This window comes from Sphaerodactylus townsendi, linkage group LG04 (assembly GCF_021028975.2).
Source record: "Sphaerodactylus townsendi isolate TG3544 linkage group LG04, MPM_Stown_v2.3, whole genome shotgun sequence".
In the NCBI taxonomy this organism is placed as follows: Eukaryota; Metazoa; Chordata; class Lepidosauria; order Squamata; family Sphaerodactylidae; genus Sphaerodactylus; species Sphaerodactylus townsendi.
In genome coordinates this window covers 73,643,266-73,661,864 of record NC_059428.1, presented here as the reverse complement: position 1 = coordinate 73,661,864, position 18,599 = coordinate 73,643,266, and the positions used below count along the sequence as shown (strand labels likewise).

Sequence of the window (18,599 nt, the reverse complement as noted above, 5' to 3'; positions counted from 1 at the left end):
AAATTTTTAAATCTAGTTTATTAAATATTGCTTTTGGGGGGTCATGTTTACAACAAGCCCACATTTTAAATGTAAGGATTCAAAGCAGTCATATCAAAATACAGATTCAATATAAAGTGTGTCACAGTCTTAACAGTATTCAAAAAATTACAGACCTGCCTTGTAAAAAAAGACTATTACACCAAGACATAAGAAAAGCATTTAAATAAACAAGTTTGGCATTTTCATAATCTTTGCAGTATAAAACAGAATATTAATTCTATTTACTGGCAAGCAGATACATAAATCCATTACTAGTTTGAAATGTTTCCTTAAAACATTATACAGAGCACTGTACAAAAAAAATCTGATGAAAGTGCATCCCTGAAAGTAGGCCAATCCATTGCATTAGCTCTTTTAAAAATGTGACACGCAAAAATGTCTCTTCTTCCTTATATAACTGAAGGCTTTATTTCAGAGAAAAAAAATTTTTGCTGCTTCATCTCATTTTTACCCTTTGTGTAATAATAGCCTATGGACGCCCACCAGGGGGCAGTGTGAGGTTAGCCATTAAATCACGAACAGCTGCAAAGATTGTACATTCACCTAGAACAAGGGAAAGAAACACAAGTTAGCTCCCAAAGTCTTGGCAGTGATAAACTTAATCAGAGACACTAAGTGTATTAAAAAGTCATATTTTCTAACGATGTAATTACACTCATGTGCAACACTAAATAAGTAACTTCAATAACCATATGCAGCAACTATCAGAAACTCTTCAGCCAGCCAGTTTGAAAACAAAAATCTGCATGTGAACAAAGCACAGGCTTCCTCACATTACTATAACTGGGCTGGTTTCTATCTCCCAAGATGGCCTGGAAGCTACAAGTCCCCTTGGATAAATGTTTCTTGATCTATCTTCACTCATATTGTTGTCTGAGAATGTAACACAACCTCAGTTTTTGATGTATGAAGGTCCTTGGAGGAAGGGAAACAAACATCAGCAACACACAAACAGGTTTATTTTAAATATGTAAATACTTGGTTTTTCCTGAGCATCTTATAACCAAGGTTGGTTGGTAACAATATAAAACAAATTTAATACATAATTATATATGTATTATGCATTAGTACTGCTGGAGAAGAACAGTCACCATTAGGAAAGAACTATACCATGAGTCACAGTTAATAGTGGCCTTCTGTTTAATTAAGATTCCCAGAAGATTAACAGACAAAAAGGCAACTCCTGGCTGCTTTAACACAAATAAGCCTAGCCTTCACTAAACTTGCTACTGCTGTTGGTGGTATAAGCATAAGGCCTTCCCCCAAACCCACCAAATACTATCATCTGGCAGTTCTCTTAGTAGCAAAACTAGTGTTTAAAGCTACTTGAACAATCAAATCAGAAAAGCACACCTCTGATGTCACTGACATCAAGAAATCAACTTCTGTATTCCACAAAAGCAGTAATGAAACTGTTACGAAGAATGAAAGACAGAGATCAGCCACCACTGCAAATCAATCAGCTCAGCCAGAATGATTCTTGCTAGGTTAATTTTTTTTAATTACAAGCAATGCTGCTGGTTTTTAAAAGTGTGATTTTGTGGTATTCTTTTCAAAGATTATGAATCTGTGAGGATCTGTGGAAATGTTTTAACATTTAAACATGAATAATGCTTCATTTTACAGTTTTTGAAGACATCAAAGCAGTGAAAAAATGGAATCTTCTTTAAACTTCAATTTAGAATCTTAGTACCAATGTATTTTAGGATAACTGGCCAAAGTACAGACAAATTTCAAAATCCAATTCCAATCATTCTTATCAATAAAACAACTTGAGAAAACCACATGATGAATGACTTGTTAGTAAAGAAAACGTTTGTTCAATAAACATTTGTTCATCTTGAATTGCATTTTTCTTCCCAATATTTTCACTCCTTAAGCATCTCGATGTTAGGAAGTTTTTTCTTTTCTTTTTTGGCTCATGCATGAATGATGGATAGCATGCACAGTATTCCAATTGCCAGTGACACAAAGCATGGATTTTGAATAACTCACCTTGAACCTCTTATACCCAGTTGGAAACACATGGCTAACCACCCTCCCAAAATCAGTTATCTCAGTGATGATCAGGAGGGGATTCAAGGTTGTGTTTGCTCAAAGCAAAGGCAAGCACTTGAAGAAGAGGCATTATCCATATCACCTGAATCTTATAAGCTGCTCCAGTGAAGTCAAATGGTACGAGCCATTCACACAGTGCAGTTTTAGAATCAAGTCTATGATCTAGTGCTATACGAGAAATATATTGCGTTTTTACAAATTAAGGCCTATATAATGGTCATAACTATTGCACGAACAAGTAATTAACAATAAAATGTCCAGCAGTGGAGGGGAGAAAGAATCTTGTGTGGAGAAGTGTCTCGGGTAAAGTTATACGTCCAGCCAACTTTAAAAATTTCATACCCAAGAATAAAACTGTTCCCCCCAAAAAATCACTTTAAAAAGTTTCTAACACTTTTATTAAAGGAAAAGTAAAACTGGATACAAAAGCGTTTCTCAAGAAAACAAAGCAGGCAGCACAAGATAGAAGATACAGTCATGATAAGATGTTAGTTATGGGATACATAAAGAATAAGCCAATGCTATGATGTGTTACTTTATGGAGTAATTTATCAGTAGTAGTTCCATCTTCCTGGCCCAGGCTTTCCTCAGAGGAATGCAATTGAGAACAAGAGAAGTAGTCAAATCTTGTAACAGTTAAAATTACAAGAAATGGGAAGACACATTCCTACAGTGGAAGATGACTAACAAGCACTAGTTTTTACAGAAATATATACACAGGGCTCACGTGACAGTGTTAAAAGAAGAATAGTTATGACTACAATAGTAGGAGCCAAGTTTTTAAATGTATTATGCTTCCTTGGTCAATGTCAAAGTCCATGTTGTGCCAATAACACAATTCTTCTGGCACCCCAAAAAGAGATATACTGAACAATATATCACTACATGCATTAACCTTTCCCCACCCCCACCACAGTCTTATGATAATTTTAAATTAAACCGATAGAAATAAATAATGAAAGAATTCTGCAGTTTAAAAACAATACAAGAGGGACCCTGTCCATTCACACATGCAGAAGAATACCCTATTGGATGTGTACAGTACCTGGCCGTGGTGAATTCAGTTCTGCAAACCTCTTTAAAATATTGCTAACCATCATGGGAGCAGCCACTGAAGAATTTTGCTGTCTGGGAATGTCTGCCTGTTGTGTGGTACCTGAAGCCATATCATATATGATTGGGACAATTATGCTTACGGCTTCCTGTGAAACCGTGGTTTTCTGTGTTAGCTGAAGCTGTGAACAGAATGAAACCCAAATGAGTGAAAACAGCAACTCTTATTTGACTTCACTGCTCTTTTCTTAGCTTAACAGAGAATCGCAGTTGGCAGCAATTGGCTAGGAAAACATGACAGTTATTCAAATCTGAAATCAGGACATCTGAAGATATGGTTCCATAGCATCTGTGGCTACATTCCCTATTTTGCCTTCTGAGGTAATATATAATTTTCATATTCTATATTACATTATATAGTAGAAAAACTGGAAATATAGGAACATATTGATTTAACCATTGTCTGTCTATATGAAACAGTGTAAAAATCATAAAAATGAACAAATCTAAGTTTATGTACACCATTCATCCTACTTACCTTGGGGTTCTGAAGCCTAACATTTTTAAACTGAGTAACCTCACTGTGTATCCTTTAAAGATGACCACTGCTACCTATCTTTTGTTTAACTGACAATCACATTACTGTGAATACCACTTGTAGCTTTCCTAATAGCACCCATCTTTACAAATGCATACTGTGAAACCCACATTTATGGAAAAGTGCAGGTATCGGTTACATAGCATTTTGAAACATGAACACGTAAGCTAAAAATCCACTATAATCCACCTTAACTGCAGAGAAACTAACTTTTTCTAAGAAACTAAATGTTAAGCCAAGGCCTCTGGTAGCAAAAAAGACACACCTAATTCAGTAAACAACAGTGCTCAACCCCAATGCCAGTAATGACATTAAGCATATTTAACTATGTCATAAATGGCTTTCTGGTATAATCCAGAACCTTATAATGACTAACTTCAGTAGGATGTGGGTAATATGTACTTTACTAGGTATCCTAGTTACAGCTTAAGCAGTAGCTGAAAGCCTGTGAAGTCCAAGCAGTAGCTGAAAGCCTATACAGTCTAAGAGGCAACAAACTTGGAAGGAGCTGAATCAGTTGCTATACTTACAAAGAACAACATTTTGGATTTCAGCACAACAGCAGGTGTTCCTGGAGGTGCAATTGGTGGAGCACTTGGAGGAATTGTCAGACAGAATTGCACATTCCATTTCAGCTGGCTTGCCTGATCAGGGAACTGTTTTAATAAAACATGCCAAAGACCATGGTTAGCCAACCATAAGTAAACCACTCTGAATCTGTGTTTTTTAAAAGTATGAAGTAAAACCAAATTACCAACTCTAGCTTCATAATATGTACACAGTCACGGAGAATATGTGGAGGTGCACCTAGCAACTTTGTAAAGGCTATTAAAGTGTTGGCTTTGAAAGGAGGTCCAGCGACCTGCAAAAAAAAAAAGTCATCACTTTGACAATCCCTGATTATGAGCACCATTTAGTCTTTCTCTGATACTCTCTAAATGCATACCCTGAGGCCCACTGAACTAAAGAGTGCAAAGATGATAGATTTTTAGCAATTTCCACAAAATCCCAGGAGCCCAAGCTTTCATTTAAGATTTTAATATTCATGATGGCAGAAACTATACTGAAAGTATCATAGTGGCCTAGGTCATGAGTGATCCAAGCAACATAGGCCCATTCCACTCAAGTTCAGTAACATACAAAGTAGAGAAATATAATGGAAGGGACAGATCATAAGGGACTTCAACAGCAACCTTGGCAGGTCAGAGGGAGTTGTTGCACTGGCCTGCCTTCTGCACCTTTCTTTCTGACTGCTCAAGACACTTCACAGAACTTCCTCTGCTCCAGTTCCATAAACACGAATGAAAGTTCACCAGCATCTTAGCACTTTGCTCAAACAGCCTGTGGGATTTTTTTGTATTAGTTTTGCTAATGTTTATAACATGAATCCTCTCAGCATTTAATGAAAATCAAGAAGTTATTCGATGACTAATTACTAATTAAAAATACATACTCTGGTTTCAAAGAATTTCTCCAAAACTTGCAATTCCTCTTGTTTCCACTGCCCTGCATTTTCAGGTGCTACTTTTAATTGCAAGGTCTGGTTGGTCTTAGGGTTCAGGGCAACTCTACACTTCAAGGCATCTGTCTTGAACATTATCACCCCAGGTTCATTGGAGTTGATTAGTAGCAGCTGTTGAAGAAGCAAATGCATTGAATTGGAACATTTCCTGCATCTTATTACATTCTGAACCAAGGCAACACATTTTCCTAGCCTACTGTGGTTGACGAGATGTACCTTGAGACAGAATCCTCTTTGCCAGCCCAAAACACCAAAACTCACACAAATTTGCCTAAAGCTAGGAACAGTTGACTGTTTTTGTAAAAGTCTCCACTGACTTTTGGTCCTGCAAATCACTGTCCCTACTAGAAACAACATACTCTTCTATAATTTTGTGACCAAGTTTCCCCTTATCTCTCCTGTCTGAGTCTCTCACTTCAACTACTATACTACAACACTAGCTTAGGTACCGTTTCCTGCTGGATAATCCTCTGAAGATGTCTTCTCATAATAACAGATCCAAGGAAACGTTCAAGTGGAGAGCAGAGATAGCTTCCAGCCAAGCCTGGCATAAGTCCAGGAGTTGGAGAGGGCAGCAGTAAAATGTTCAAGGCACTGTGAGTGAGGATTGTGGGTATGGATGCAGCCCAAGAACGGTGAGGTAGTTTGCGAGGCGGTGGCATATTTGTTGGCATTGCTTGGGAACCTAGTAGGAATAAGCACACCTTATAAGTACATACACATTGAGGAATACATGATTAGTTATACATTCACACTGCTAGGGAATTTCCAGGAAAACATAGGACAGGGGCAAATAAAACCCTCAGTTCCCCAGTTAAGTGATCCACAATGAGAAAATTTTTAAGAGCTGTGCATACAGGGAAAATTGAAGGATATTCTAATTTTTTACAATTGGAACGTTTTACTTCACACTGTAACTTGTCTCTCATTTTACATGGCTTTCTCCCTCACTGAGAGTTGCAACCCTGACCACCAATTGCCTTTATTGGCAACTGTTACCCTTCTGTGCAAACACTCTCTTCCAAAAACCCTGTCACTTACTTGTTCCAGCTCGTGGGGAATGCGAAGCATCTGGTACTGGCGAATGTAAGGAAGGGTTGGCTGGTGACATTCCAGTCATTCGTGTTGTTGCTGAAGAGGGCCCAGACACCTGAGGCGAGCCTGGCCAATTTCCTGCACGTTGACTGGGGGACATCATGGTATACGGTGAACTAGGATCTATGGTACCTAAGAACAACAACAAAAGTTTGAAAGCTGTTGTCTGAAGCAGCAGAAATATTAGTAATTAACTTTTCATATTCCAGGATGACCCAGCATCCATAGCCTTTAGCTCTCTTATTGTACTGTCTAGCTAAAACCTGAAGGAACACACTGATTATGACTGTTTTATCAACTATTTAAATGTTATTCTTGAAGATCAGTACATAGCTTTACTGATATAGGAACTCAATTCTCCGTCGAGCCAGTGATGAGGGTTGAAGGACTGGGGCCACAGCTCTGTGCCACAGAGCATGTTTCATACGTACCTATTTGTTAATTTTTATTTAAGCCTGAGGTATATAACACCTAGGATTGACAGCCTTTCCCCTCCCAGCAAGGATTCTGAGCCTTTGATAAGTGGAAGGCAGACAGGAATGGATCTAGCCGGCCAGATAGACCTTATCAAGGTAAGAAGCCATCTTACAGGCTAGGCCAGGGGTAGGGAACCTGCGGCTCTCCAGATGTTCAGGAACTACAATTCCCATCAGCCCCTACCAGCATGGCCGATTGGCCATGCTGACAGAGGCTGATGGGAATTGTAGTTCCTGAACATCTGGAGAGCCGCAGGTTCCCTACCCCTGGGCTAGGCTGAGTTGATAGAAAACTTTTTTTTTGGCTGCTGCATTAACTGCTTCTGAGGTAATAAAGTTGGATCCAGTACATCCCCAAGATCTTTTAATTGAATCAGCAAGGGTCAGCTGAAATCCACCAAAAGTGGAGAGAACAATGTCCTTAAGCACCTCCAACATCTTTCTGTCCCACCCCCTTCCATACAACATTGCTGCAGAGGGACCTTGGAGGTCCATCCAGAACATGTCATATGGCACAAAGAGCTGTAGCAATAAGAAGAGGAAGAAGAGTTGGTTTTTATACCCCACTTTTCTCCACTGTAAGGAATCTCAAAGCAGCTTACAATTGCCTCTTCCCCACCCCCAACACCTACAAAATGTACGCTGTGAGGTAGGTAGGGCTGAGAAAGTTCTGAGAGAACTGTGACTGGCCAAGGTCACCCAGCAGGCTTCATGTGGAGGAGTGGTGAAACTTGGTTCCCCAGATTAGAGTCTGCTACTGTTAATTATTACACCACACTGGATGAAATCACTCCCCTTTCTTATATATGAATGCAGCCAAATGTTGTTTTTTCATGTTGCTGCTGTCCCAATGACCTCCATTCTCAGAAGCAGTTTTCTGGAGAGGGTTTATGCAAGAGATAATAGTAAAAACTGCTTCCAGATTCACTCTTTGTAGAAGCCTTAGATGTAATCCAATATTAGAATTGTGAATCCTGAAAGTAATAAAAGCCCCCCTCGCCCCCCCCTCCCCCCCGGCTTTGGCTCTCTACATCTGAGCCCTTCCATCTAATGGGATTCGCCATCTCTCCCTCCTGGGAAGGATTTTTTAAAAATGGAGTTTTAGCGGATGCCTCTGCTTATTATTATTTTTACTGTTGATTTTAAAGGTTTTAGAAATGATATTTATAATTGTATCGAGATTTCATGTTGTGCACCGCCCGGAGCCCCTCGGGGATGGGGCGATATAAAAATCTAACTAATAAATAAAATAAATAAATATATAATAAATATGAAGTAACTTAATAGAAAGGGTTACAACATTACAAGGTTCCCTAGGAATTTGACTAGAGCAGTACAGAATTGTTACCGTATATACTCATGTATAAGTCGAATTTTTCAGCACATTTTTAATGCTGAAAAAGCTCCCCTCGACTTATATGCGAGTCATTAAAAAAATTGTGTGTTTTTATTTTGCCGGCCAGCAGGGGGCGCAATTTTTATGCTAGCGGCACCAAAATTGCAGGGTACCCTCAGAAGACTCTCCTGATGATACCAGCCAAGTTTGGTAAAGTTTGGTTCAGGGGGTCCAAAAGTTATGTGGACCCCCCAAAGGAGGTAGCCCCCATTTCCCATTGTTTTCAATGGGCGCTATTAGTAGATGGGGCTACCGCTTTTTGAGGAGTCCATAACTTTGGACCCTTCTGAGACCAAACTTCCACCAAACCTGGCTAGTCTCATCAGGAGAGTCTCTTTATGACTACCAGCCAGGTTTGAGTGAAGTTTGAATCAGGGGATCCAAAGTTTCATGGACCCCAAAGGGGATGCCCCATCCCCCATTGTTTACAATGGAAGCTAATAGTAGATTTTCCATTTCTGATAATATCCCTCTTAAAATCTAAGTTGGGTTACATTTGGATATACAGATGATGATGAGGAATCCAGTTTTGAAGAATTTTAACTCTTGTGTTTTAGCTTGGTTGCTGGTTGAGCTAAGGTTTTTGTACTTTTAAAGTTATTGTTGATACCATATTGTTCTTGTTGACCCTTTTTTCCGCTTACAGAGCTAGTTTACTGTTTTTATTTGAAATAAATATTCAAAAGCATTTAACCTACTGATGCCTCAATTGATGTAATTTTATTGGCATCTATTTTTATTTTTGAAATTTACCAGCAGCTGCTGCATTTCCCACCCTCGACTTATACACGAGTCAATAAGTTTTCCCAGTTTTTTGTGGTAAAATTAGGTGCCTCGACTTATATGCGGGTCGACTTATACGCGAGTATATACGGTACATGACTAATCAAATTATTTGTAGCAGTTTTCTAAGTTTGTAAATGGTTGGCAAAGCCCTAAGGGAAGTCAACAGCATCTATTATTCTACAGAAAACTAACTACTGTACAAGCCTGTATTTCAAGTTTGTCTAAGAAAGCATCAATTCTAGCTTATGGGAGTGTTGCAAAGAAATTTTGACTTTCATAATTTCACATACTAACTGAAGCTGTTGGGAGAATACTTTGGGGGAAAAAAGAGGAACCTTCATTTGATTGACAGAAGAAGGACTGCATCCTTCCTACAGGAGGCCATGAAGTCCTTCTCTCTACAAGTGAACAAACTACCTTGGACAGGACTGACAATATTAAAACTTCAGTATTAGCAACAGACATGGCAGCTAGAAAACCAGAATTTTGTGGAGACCATCCATCCCGGAAAGAAATGAGCAGCCCAACTCAGATGGAGGGGGAAGTGGCTCTTGGAACTGGCATGGGACCATGCCAGCGTGTTTGCCCACTCTGCAGGCATAAGTGGTGCTTATGCCGGTGGGGAGGGAAAAAAGGGAGGTGGGCGGATGCCACAGAGCTCCTTGGCACCCAACTCAAAAGTGGCCTCCGGCTCCAAGAGTTGAACCAGTCTAAATAAAGACATCGGCACAGCTGGGGTGGGCTAGGGGTGTTCCTGGGGGCAGAGCTGAGCTTAGTTGGCTTCCACCAGGGCAACATCCCTGGTGTAGGAGTCTGATGTACATGACTCAAAAGGGTGGCAGGTCAGTTCTGGCCTGTGAGGATTCTCTGGTGGCCAGGATTTTTCTTTTTTTCAGTGCCTTTCCGAACTGCCTAGATCCCCCTCTGGAGGCAGTGCGGCGGTGGTGCTGGCCCTGGCCGCTGCAGCACTCTGGACTGGACTTTAAGCTTGTTTCCTACAGGTCCCTCAAAAAGCTATTCTTGGCCAGGTAATATGGCATTTGGAAGCAGCAGGGTCTCCCAACTAGGCAGGAGTGTTGCTACATATATCTTCAGAACTGGTTGCTGAATCCTAATCTAGCACAGAACTAACCTTTTGCAGAGGCAGAAAAGGAACAGTGAATTTAGTGTCTTCTAAAGTTTCAGCCAGTACTGGTCATAAACTTACCATGTGGGCTGGTAAAGTTTGCACTTTGTCCCATTGTGATTCCAAGAGAGGAAGGAGAAGGTGTTGGGCCAAATGATGCGGGTGATGGTGCTCTTAAAGCACCACTTGGCGAGTTCGCAGCATGCAAGGTTCCTAAACATGACATTAAGACAGCAGTAAGTATTTATACATCTAATTTATGTAGTGTGTGTATATTAGTGTTTCATGTATCTAATTATAAGATTGACCCCACTGCGCAAATAAAAGAAAAATTGCACAGCATAGCTACACAAGAGGTAGGAAAGATTTTTCTTCAAACATGGTAGAACCCTTCATTTTTGAAGAAAAATGTTAAAAGGCAGGGGTTAAAACCCTAGAAAAAGTAAAAAGAGATGCCATTGCAGGAAAAAAAACCCCACAATACTTGAGTGGCATTTTAGAGTGCTGCAGTAATCCCCCCCCCCCCAAAAAAAAAAATGGTAGTCCACAGTCCATGTTCCCAACCAGGAAGTCAGGAAGAAAGGAGAGAAGAGAATAGTGAAAGCTGGGGTGTAGGACACTAAAAAGGTAAATGATAGGAAGGAAGGAAACAGGAAAAGGAAAGAACCCGTGCAGGCTGTGAGAAGAGAAGGGTACAAAAACCAAACAGTGGGGAGTAATGGGAACTCTTTGACGTTACCAGCTTGCATTTTCTAATTATTCTTCTCAGAGCTTGAAGACATTTTTTAAAAATTAGCAACCCGAAAGCACATCTAATTTTCACATTTAACATCATATTTAAATATATGATTTATGAAGTACCATAGGATCTTTGAAAGCCTTTAACAGCTGCTGCCAATAAAAGAGGAATCTTACCTGGAGACTGGGTGAGCATCATTGAGGGCGATGGGGTGACCGTGCTGTGGTAAGATGTGGGAGGTGATGTCAAAGGATAAGCCCCTGGTGCTCCTGCCTGTTTTGAAGATTGCTGAAACAAAGTTATTATTAGTCATAGTAAAACATATACTTTGACAAAACTAATCCTTAAAAAGTTAGTATTTGGAGAGGCATCTGATTTTGCCAAAATATTTCTCATCCACTGGGAAGACCAAGTGGCCCTTAACAACAACTTGATATTCATTTTAATTTCTAAAGAATAACATTTCCTCAATCATGGGTAATTTATCAAACAATTCTTCAGATATATATCTCTAAACCAGCCCTGAAACTCTCATCTGGGCCTTTGCCCTCCTTTGAGAGATACTGTTGCCCTTCAGTCTTTGTCTTTAGTACATTGCTTTGAGAACAGCAGTTAATGGTGGCAGCTTGCACATGAACATCCTACTGTACATACTGAAACACAGTAAACTCTCCTATGGCCCTGCTCATGTACTACTACTTTGTTGCTGTCAATACTCCAGACTACACAAAGCATATACACGTACCATAATCATAACTGTTTAGCTTACATGTGCAATGTGAGCATTTATACTTGTACATATAGATACAACCTGCTGTTGAGGTTGAAGCTGGGATATTAATGAATCCATCATGTCCCCTCCAATGGGAGATGGTGGATTATCATCTTCATTGACAGATCGTCTTCGAGCATCCTGATTGCTGTCCACAAACATGTTCAGGAATGTCTGCAGAGGAATTATTGAGATTATTCAGTGTACTAGAACTACAGAACAAACTTATGACCATATTTACCTTTTAGCTACGTTAAAGCAACATCTCTGTACATTTCCTAAGATTAAAACATAATCCAAAGATGACCAGTTTGCTAACAGTGAGGATACCATTTCTTCTGGCAAGCACATTTGGGGCAACCTGTCCACCTCCCCAAGTTACAGATGAAAAAAGGCTCATCCCTGACCTACTGTAGGACTTCAGAAAGAAGGGAAAGAATGGACTCATTGCTTCCCTGTGCATCCAAAGCTAAGCAAGAAAACAGGCAGTCTCTCTCCTCACCCCTGTTCCTCTTGGAAATGGCTCATCTTTATAGATGTAGTGCACTTCAAAGGCACTTGAGTACAGCAAGGCGTACTCCCTCCCATTCAGACACCAACGGCAGAATTTCAGGCCATCAGGTGCCTATCAGAGACCCCAGATCAAAATTCCCATTGTACCCTGCTCACAGTACCCAGAACTAACCCTAACATTGTACAAAAAAACCCCAAATCACATGCTTTGGCCACCTCCCAGGGGCCCCATAGTGATCTCTGGACCCCACAGGGTCTCTGGAATTTTGTCCCTTGCCAGCAGCTGAATTTTGGTGGCAACCACAAATTTGGGCTGCCTACTTAGACCAGCCAAAATTTGAGAATTCCTGTGGTTGAGAAATAGTTGCTCTAGGGAAGTTACAAATCCTTTTTGTTCAAAAATAACCTATGCTACTTCCCAAAAAACCCCGAACAAAAGTAAAACATCTTGATAAAATCAACGGTGTTATCCAAATCTCAAGACTGCAGTGTTCCTACAAGGCCTGTGCCAAATTAAAGAAATAAGAAACCAATGCAGACACAGAACAATGGGCTGAAACTTACAAATGAAGTACAATGAATATTTGGGAGGGGAAAATTAGACGAACTTTAAAAAGGCCAATTTACATTGACAGAGCTGTTAATTCATTAGTTGACCTGTACCTACAAGAAAAGGTGAAACTATTTTACCCAAGTTAGAACATTAGTTCATCTACTGTCTACACTGTCAGCAGTTCTCCAAGACATCACTGTTGGGGTCTCTCCCAGTCCATTCACCTGAGATTCTTGAAACTGAAAAGGGCAGGGACTGAACCCAGGATTTCAAGCATGCAAATCATGTATTCTGTTACGGGCTCCTCTACTGGTACTGAACTCTCACATAATCTAGTGCAGTGTTCCAAGGTATGCCAGCACAGATAGCATTTGCAGGATGTCACCATCCAACACTCTTAATAGACATTGCCACTGTGCCCTCAGAAATGACTGTTCCCTCACCAACAACCTAAGAGTAAAATTAAAGTGGGATTGAACAGACCTACATTGAAGTCATCCTGATCTAACGGGGATGTTCCTCTTAAGCAATATTTCTGAAATACTCATGGGATTCTGCCTACAGCCCATCCTAATTATTCAGAAGAATGCAAATACAAATAATACTCACCTTTAGACCAGGGGCAGGATAAAAGCCTTCAACAATTTTGCTGTTGTCAAAAAGACTATATGCACCGTCACGAATTGCAACAACCCCTCGGCTCTGGCAGTAGATGTCAATGCAATACATATTCCTAAAGGCCAGTCTAATGTGGGTGGGCGACTGAGGCAGAATTGAGAAACACTGGTAGGCCGTGTTGGTGCGTGGTGTCAATCCCAGCATTGGCACAGTTGGGAGCTTATTGATAGCATTTAACGGAGCCTGAGTATCATACAAAACCTGCAAGTGAACACAGAAGTCATTTAGTTTCATAACAGCCAACCACAGTTACTGAGCCTTCTGACACACACAGCCATTGTAAATGCTACTTTAAAACTATTTTCATCTCCAGTAATACTCTATTGGCTCATTTACTATTAAATACTCAAATCATTAATTTCTCTGCTGAGCAGTTTTGGATCAAAAGCAACCCATCAACAGTAGAAGATTTCGTCTTAGCAATCCCACATCTTATTGTGGCCTCTTGGAAAAACATACAATATAGATAGAATAACAGAATGTGTTCCTTTTGTATTTCAGTGGCATGATAAAATGGGCAAACCATGTTTTTGGAATGATACATGAATATACTGCAAAAAGTATCAGGCTCATCCAGTTTCTTCTCCTCTTGCACACTGTGAGTCAATTAGATACTATCTAGGTTTTGCCAATTCACTGTAACTTCTGAACCAGAAAACTACATTTCAGGCTTATATAACCAAAACTGTAAAGTGGAAACAAACCACAGTTTGTAATTTGCAGGGAAAGAACAAACTATAGTTTGTGAATTCAGGTGCAACAGCGAACTATGACTTGGCAAAAGCAAAACTGAAACTCCTTCCAGGCTCTTCCATACTGCATTATACTATGACTTGGTGGTACATGTGAAACAAGCCATTAGCACTGAAAGAATAACTAGTTTTTAGGTGCAATTCAGACCATTGCTTCTTCCCTTGAAGACTCTAATCAACTTGGGGCCACAGTATTTGAAGAACTGTGTCCCCTCCTACTACCACCAGTTAAGATCCTCTGCCCAAACCCTGTTCTTTGTGCCCCTGCAGATAAAAGGTGAATGGCAATAAGAAACAGGGCTTTATCTGTGGTGGCATCTTGGCTTGGGTCCACTTGTCCAAGGATAGAAGGGGCAAACCCCCAGGAACAGCATGAGAGGGAAGTCTAAGGTCTGCAGCTGCAGTAGTAAATGAGTAAAAAATCTTCCTTCCTGTCCATATAAATCCTCCATTGGATTCAAGTCATTGACTGTGGAATTCCCTCACCATTGCAGATTGCCTGGCACTTAATTAAATATCTGTTAAAACATTTTTCTTTACCCAGGATTCCAACTGAAATATTCCATTTTCATTAGAGGATTTATTTTAAAATTGCTGCAATCAAAGGGCTGCTTCATGGATATCATTTTAGACAGCTTACAGCCCAATCCAGAGCCTCTAGTCAGGGATGGCAACGCTACTGGGCTGCCCTGCTGTCTCCACAGGGCTTTCTGACAACATAAGGAGGCAGAAAAGCCAACCCCACTGCTACCACCAGAAAGTCCTCCAAAAAGCTTAATGGACTTATGCCACTCAAAAGGGATGTGTAAGTGCAAGGCCCTGCGGCACAGCGCAACTGGCTGGAAACCCAAGGTGGAAGCTAAATAATGTTGGCTCGACCCCTCGGCATGCTTATGGCATGCCCCCACTGTACTGACAGGGGTGCAGGAGTGCTGACCTGACACCCAGCACCACATCTGGGCATGCCAGAGGGCTGTGGCATCCACCCACTAGCATATTTCCTCTTTGCCAGGTTAAGTGTCCTGAGGAAGACAAATCCGCTGACATGGGTCCTCGTCACCTCTACAAGTAGATTCGCCCCTCTACTTCTGGATTAAGCCATTAATATTGTTTTCATGTCAAGTTCTGTCTTGTTTTAATGTTGATAATTTGTATTGTTTCTTAGGATTTTACTGTATTTGTTTTTATTTTGTAAGTCTCCTCTCAAGAGGCAGCATATAACTTTTCTGAAAAAAATAAATACAGACATACTTGTAATAGCTGGACTACATTTGGTGATTTATTGAACATTTCCTGGAGCTGATGTAGGATAGTATTATGACAGTTACTACATCCTGAGTTTGGTCCAACTGTTCCCAGTGATATGTGGAACTTCTGATGTGCAGAATTCCACTGTATGCTGATCTATAAATATAAAAAAGTTTTAGAAAGCCAAAGCCAAAGAAAACAACCCTTTCGTAATACTTGGTACATATTACCACACAATTTAAAAAAGAAAGTCTATATTGAGAATATCCAGAGAATCCAATAACCATAAAACAAAAAGGAATGTATCTGGAAGAAACAGATTCATTAGAACATTTTAAATGAAAGCAGTATTCTTATGGGATCACCTTACCACCACATAACTGTATGAATACTCTATTCCCAGCCTTTCCCAGACAGCTCCCAGCCCATTCAGGAAGATGGGGCAGAAATTTAGTTCTTGCCCCTACTTTCTGATGGTGTGCCTCTACTCCTGGTAAAAATCTGCCCCTTTCTACTGATGTCACCTGAGGTTGAAACCACAGGGTTGTATTTCTTTAGTGTGCAAATGTCAAGATGGTGACTAAGTATGCAGACACTTTAAACAACGTTATTTCTAGAAGACAAATTCAGGGTAGCTACAAGACAGGTTCTAGGTAGAGCTAGCAAAATAAAGAAAAGTTACGGGCTAGTTATTTAACAATCCTTGGAGTACCTGATATTTGCAGGTTGTATGGTACCCTACTGTACATGTCCCTAGAAGCATAATTCCTCTCTATCATCTTTCATAGAAAATGCATAGAAGTGTGCCCCTCTAAACAACCACCATAAATACAATGACTATCTTTACAAAAGGCCCCAAAGGAACAGCTCCCCTTTTCAGACACCTCCCCAGGTGAACTCCTAGGGCCTCAGACAATCTGCGTGCCAGGCCCCGGGGCTCAAGCCCACCTGAAAGTGAACTCCACAAACAAGAGGTGTTAACACATCAAAGAGTTAGCATGTTTCCCCTTTAGGCTGTAAATGGTACTTTCTATTTAGAGGAGTACATTTTTTCCCTATTCTTCTTTCCACAGGGACACCAGTGCCCCTTTCCATCACCATAACTGTCACAGCATTTCTTGCCCATCTGCTGTTCATCTCACAAAAAGTATGGCTAATTATTGCCTGTATTGATAGGTTGATAATCCCACCTGTCTAGCTGATTAATATTCTGAGAAATCTAGTATGCAAGAGAGGGCAACTGCCAACTAGCACTGCTCGACACCCAGAAAAGAAGGGAAAGAATAGACAGTAATGTTAATTAACATTATTCCACAATCTAGTGGCATCCCAGGCAGAGAGGAATTCTCCATTACCACCCCTCTGGTACTGTCAAGTCCTATGTACTGAAATCAGGTAGGGGATATAACCTGTATCTTGAAGTCAGACAAACCCCTGACAGTATTTCCCAGTGTAGGCTGATTTAAACAGGAAAGAGAAACAGCCTATGTTTGTGGTTTTCCTTTGCCTGCTTTTACCTTTGATTTATGAAAACATTGCTTTGGTTGAAGCAGTTACACAGTTGTTTTTGAAACAGCTGCAGTAACTTCTAGAAAATGGCAAAAATAGGGTCTGAACCTTGGAATACCTGCTTTATGTTCTGCTGGTGGAAACTGGTCTTTCCTTTCCCTTCCTTCCCTATTCCCCAGCAACCTCCTGTGACCTCTGACAAAGCCTCAGTGAGAAGCAGGAGACCCACATAGTCAAAAACCCATGTGAGTCAATGGGCTGTGGAGAAAAGGGGAAAGGAGCAAGATCAACCCCTCCTCCCTCTTCAGGCAGTGGAATACCAAGAGAATTCAAACCTATTTTTATATCCGTACAACATTCAATTCTTGTACTACACTCCTTTTCAATGTAAATCAATATGAAGTCCCATCATTCACAGCATGTTTGGGGAGAGTTTAACATACATATTAACTCTAAGGTATCGAAGGTACAATACCTTTTCAACTGCTTCTGACCCAATATCAACATTACAGATTAAGAGGTGAACAAATTTAACCAAGTACCCAGAGTGCTAAAGTTAGAGCATTATTTTGCAAATAATATTCCAACAATTTACAAGGAGATTTCAGATAGCTCTTCAATGTCCAGTACCATTAAGGAAAAGAAGAAAGACTAGTGAATGGTCACTTCTAGTAAGAAACCATAGCACAGAAACAGCACAAAACGTAACAACATTCATAGCCAAAGTAGTACTTACAGAACTTCCCTTCGTAGTTCCATAGCAAAGAATTAACTTCCGATAATTGTAGATACGGACCTCTGAGAAAATATTTAGGTGGCTGGGTATTTCTTCACAAGTGAAAACAAGGGGGAGAAAAGGTAAATGCAAAAAGAAGGCCATTGTTTTATTAGAGTGTATACAAAAATGCAAGAATAAAGGAAAACATCTTTATACCTGGCAAGGAGCGTGCAAACTCCAATACACATTCGTATAATCGAGCAATGCTGTTCCAGTCATTGAGGAACATCTCAACTACTTTTCGGCCACCAACTGGTTCAGACAATTGACTTTCATAAGTCAGGTATACATGTCGAGTTGGGCCTAAAAGATTAAGCAGAAGGATCACATTATTCTGACACACAGAAGACATAAGCAGAAAGTAGGAAATATGAAAGAAAACTGTGAAACTAACCTTGCTCCCTGGAAGAGGTACTAATAAGCGGACAATTTGCAAATACTAGTTCAGCTACCCAAGTGCGATTATTTCTGCCTTGCAATCGGAAAGTGCAATCAAGAAGGGAGCGGTCCAGGGACTTCTGCGTTTCCTCACTTGTACCTTTACATGGTGGAATTCTGTTGAATAAGAAGAAAGTTTACCACCACTGTATCATGCTTGCAACACAGAATAGAACATTCAACATTTTCAGACAGATACTTCTCTTATACAATGAAATGTCCTGGGAAGAAAATCTGAAAGGAGCTGAAAAACACAGAAGGCCAACATGTGCCCTCTTTCAGTTTTTTTCAGTTTATCTGTAGAGTTCTGACCTGGATAGCCCAAACCAGCCTGATCTTGTCAGATCTCCAAAGCTAAGAGGTTCAGACCTAGCTAGGATGGAAGACATCCAAGAAGTACCAGGGTCATAGTACAGAGGCAAGCTGTGGCGAATCAACTCTGAACAGCTCCTGCCTTGAAAACCTTA

General features: G+C 40.3%; 1 protein-coding gene across 1 annotated transcript in view; it reads right to left on the bottom strand.

Annotated features, from left to right (window-relative positions):
- Positions 1 to 18,599, bottom strand: part of MED14 (mediator complex subunit 14) — a 61,913-nt gene continuing 43,314 nt past the window's right edge. The window contains exons 17-31 of the mRNA XM_048493573.1: positions 18,089 to 18,249; positions 17,851 to 17,997; positions 17,653 to 17,744; positions 15,411 to 15,563; positions 13,339 to 13,608; positions 11,703 to 11,837; positions 11,068 to 11,179; positions 10,234 to 10,365; positions 6,315 to 6,500; positions 5,723 to 5,958; positions 5,205 to 5,384; positions 4,506 to 4,613; positions 4,282 to 4,407; positions 3,146 to 3,335; positions 1 to 585 (exon numbers count right to left, since the gene is read on the bottom strand). Coding sequence (XP_048349530.1) covers positions 512 to 585; positions 3,146 to 3,335; positions 4,282 to 4,407; positions 4,506 to 4,613; positions 5,205 to 5,384; positions 5,723 to 5,958; positions 6,315 to 6,500; positions 10,234 to 10,365; positions 11,068 to 11,179; positions 11,703 to 11,837; positions 13,339 to 13,608; positions 15,411 to 15,563; positions 17,653 to 17,744; positions 17,851 to 17,997; positions 18,089 to 18,249 — 2,302 coding nt within the window. The 3' untranslated portion in view covers positions 1 to 511. The remainder of the gene's footprint in view (positions 586 to 3,145; positions 3,336 to 4,281; positions 4,408 to 4,505; positions 4,614 to 5,204; positions 5,385 to 5,722; positions 5,959 to 6,314; positions 6,501 to 10,233; positions 10,366 to 11,067; positions 11,180 to 11,702; positions 11,838 to 13,338; positions 13,609 to 15,410; positions 15,564 to 17,652; positions 17,745 to 17,850; positions 17,998 to 18,088; positions 18,250 to 18,599) is intronic.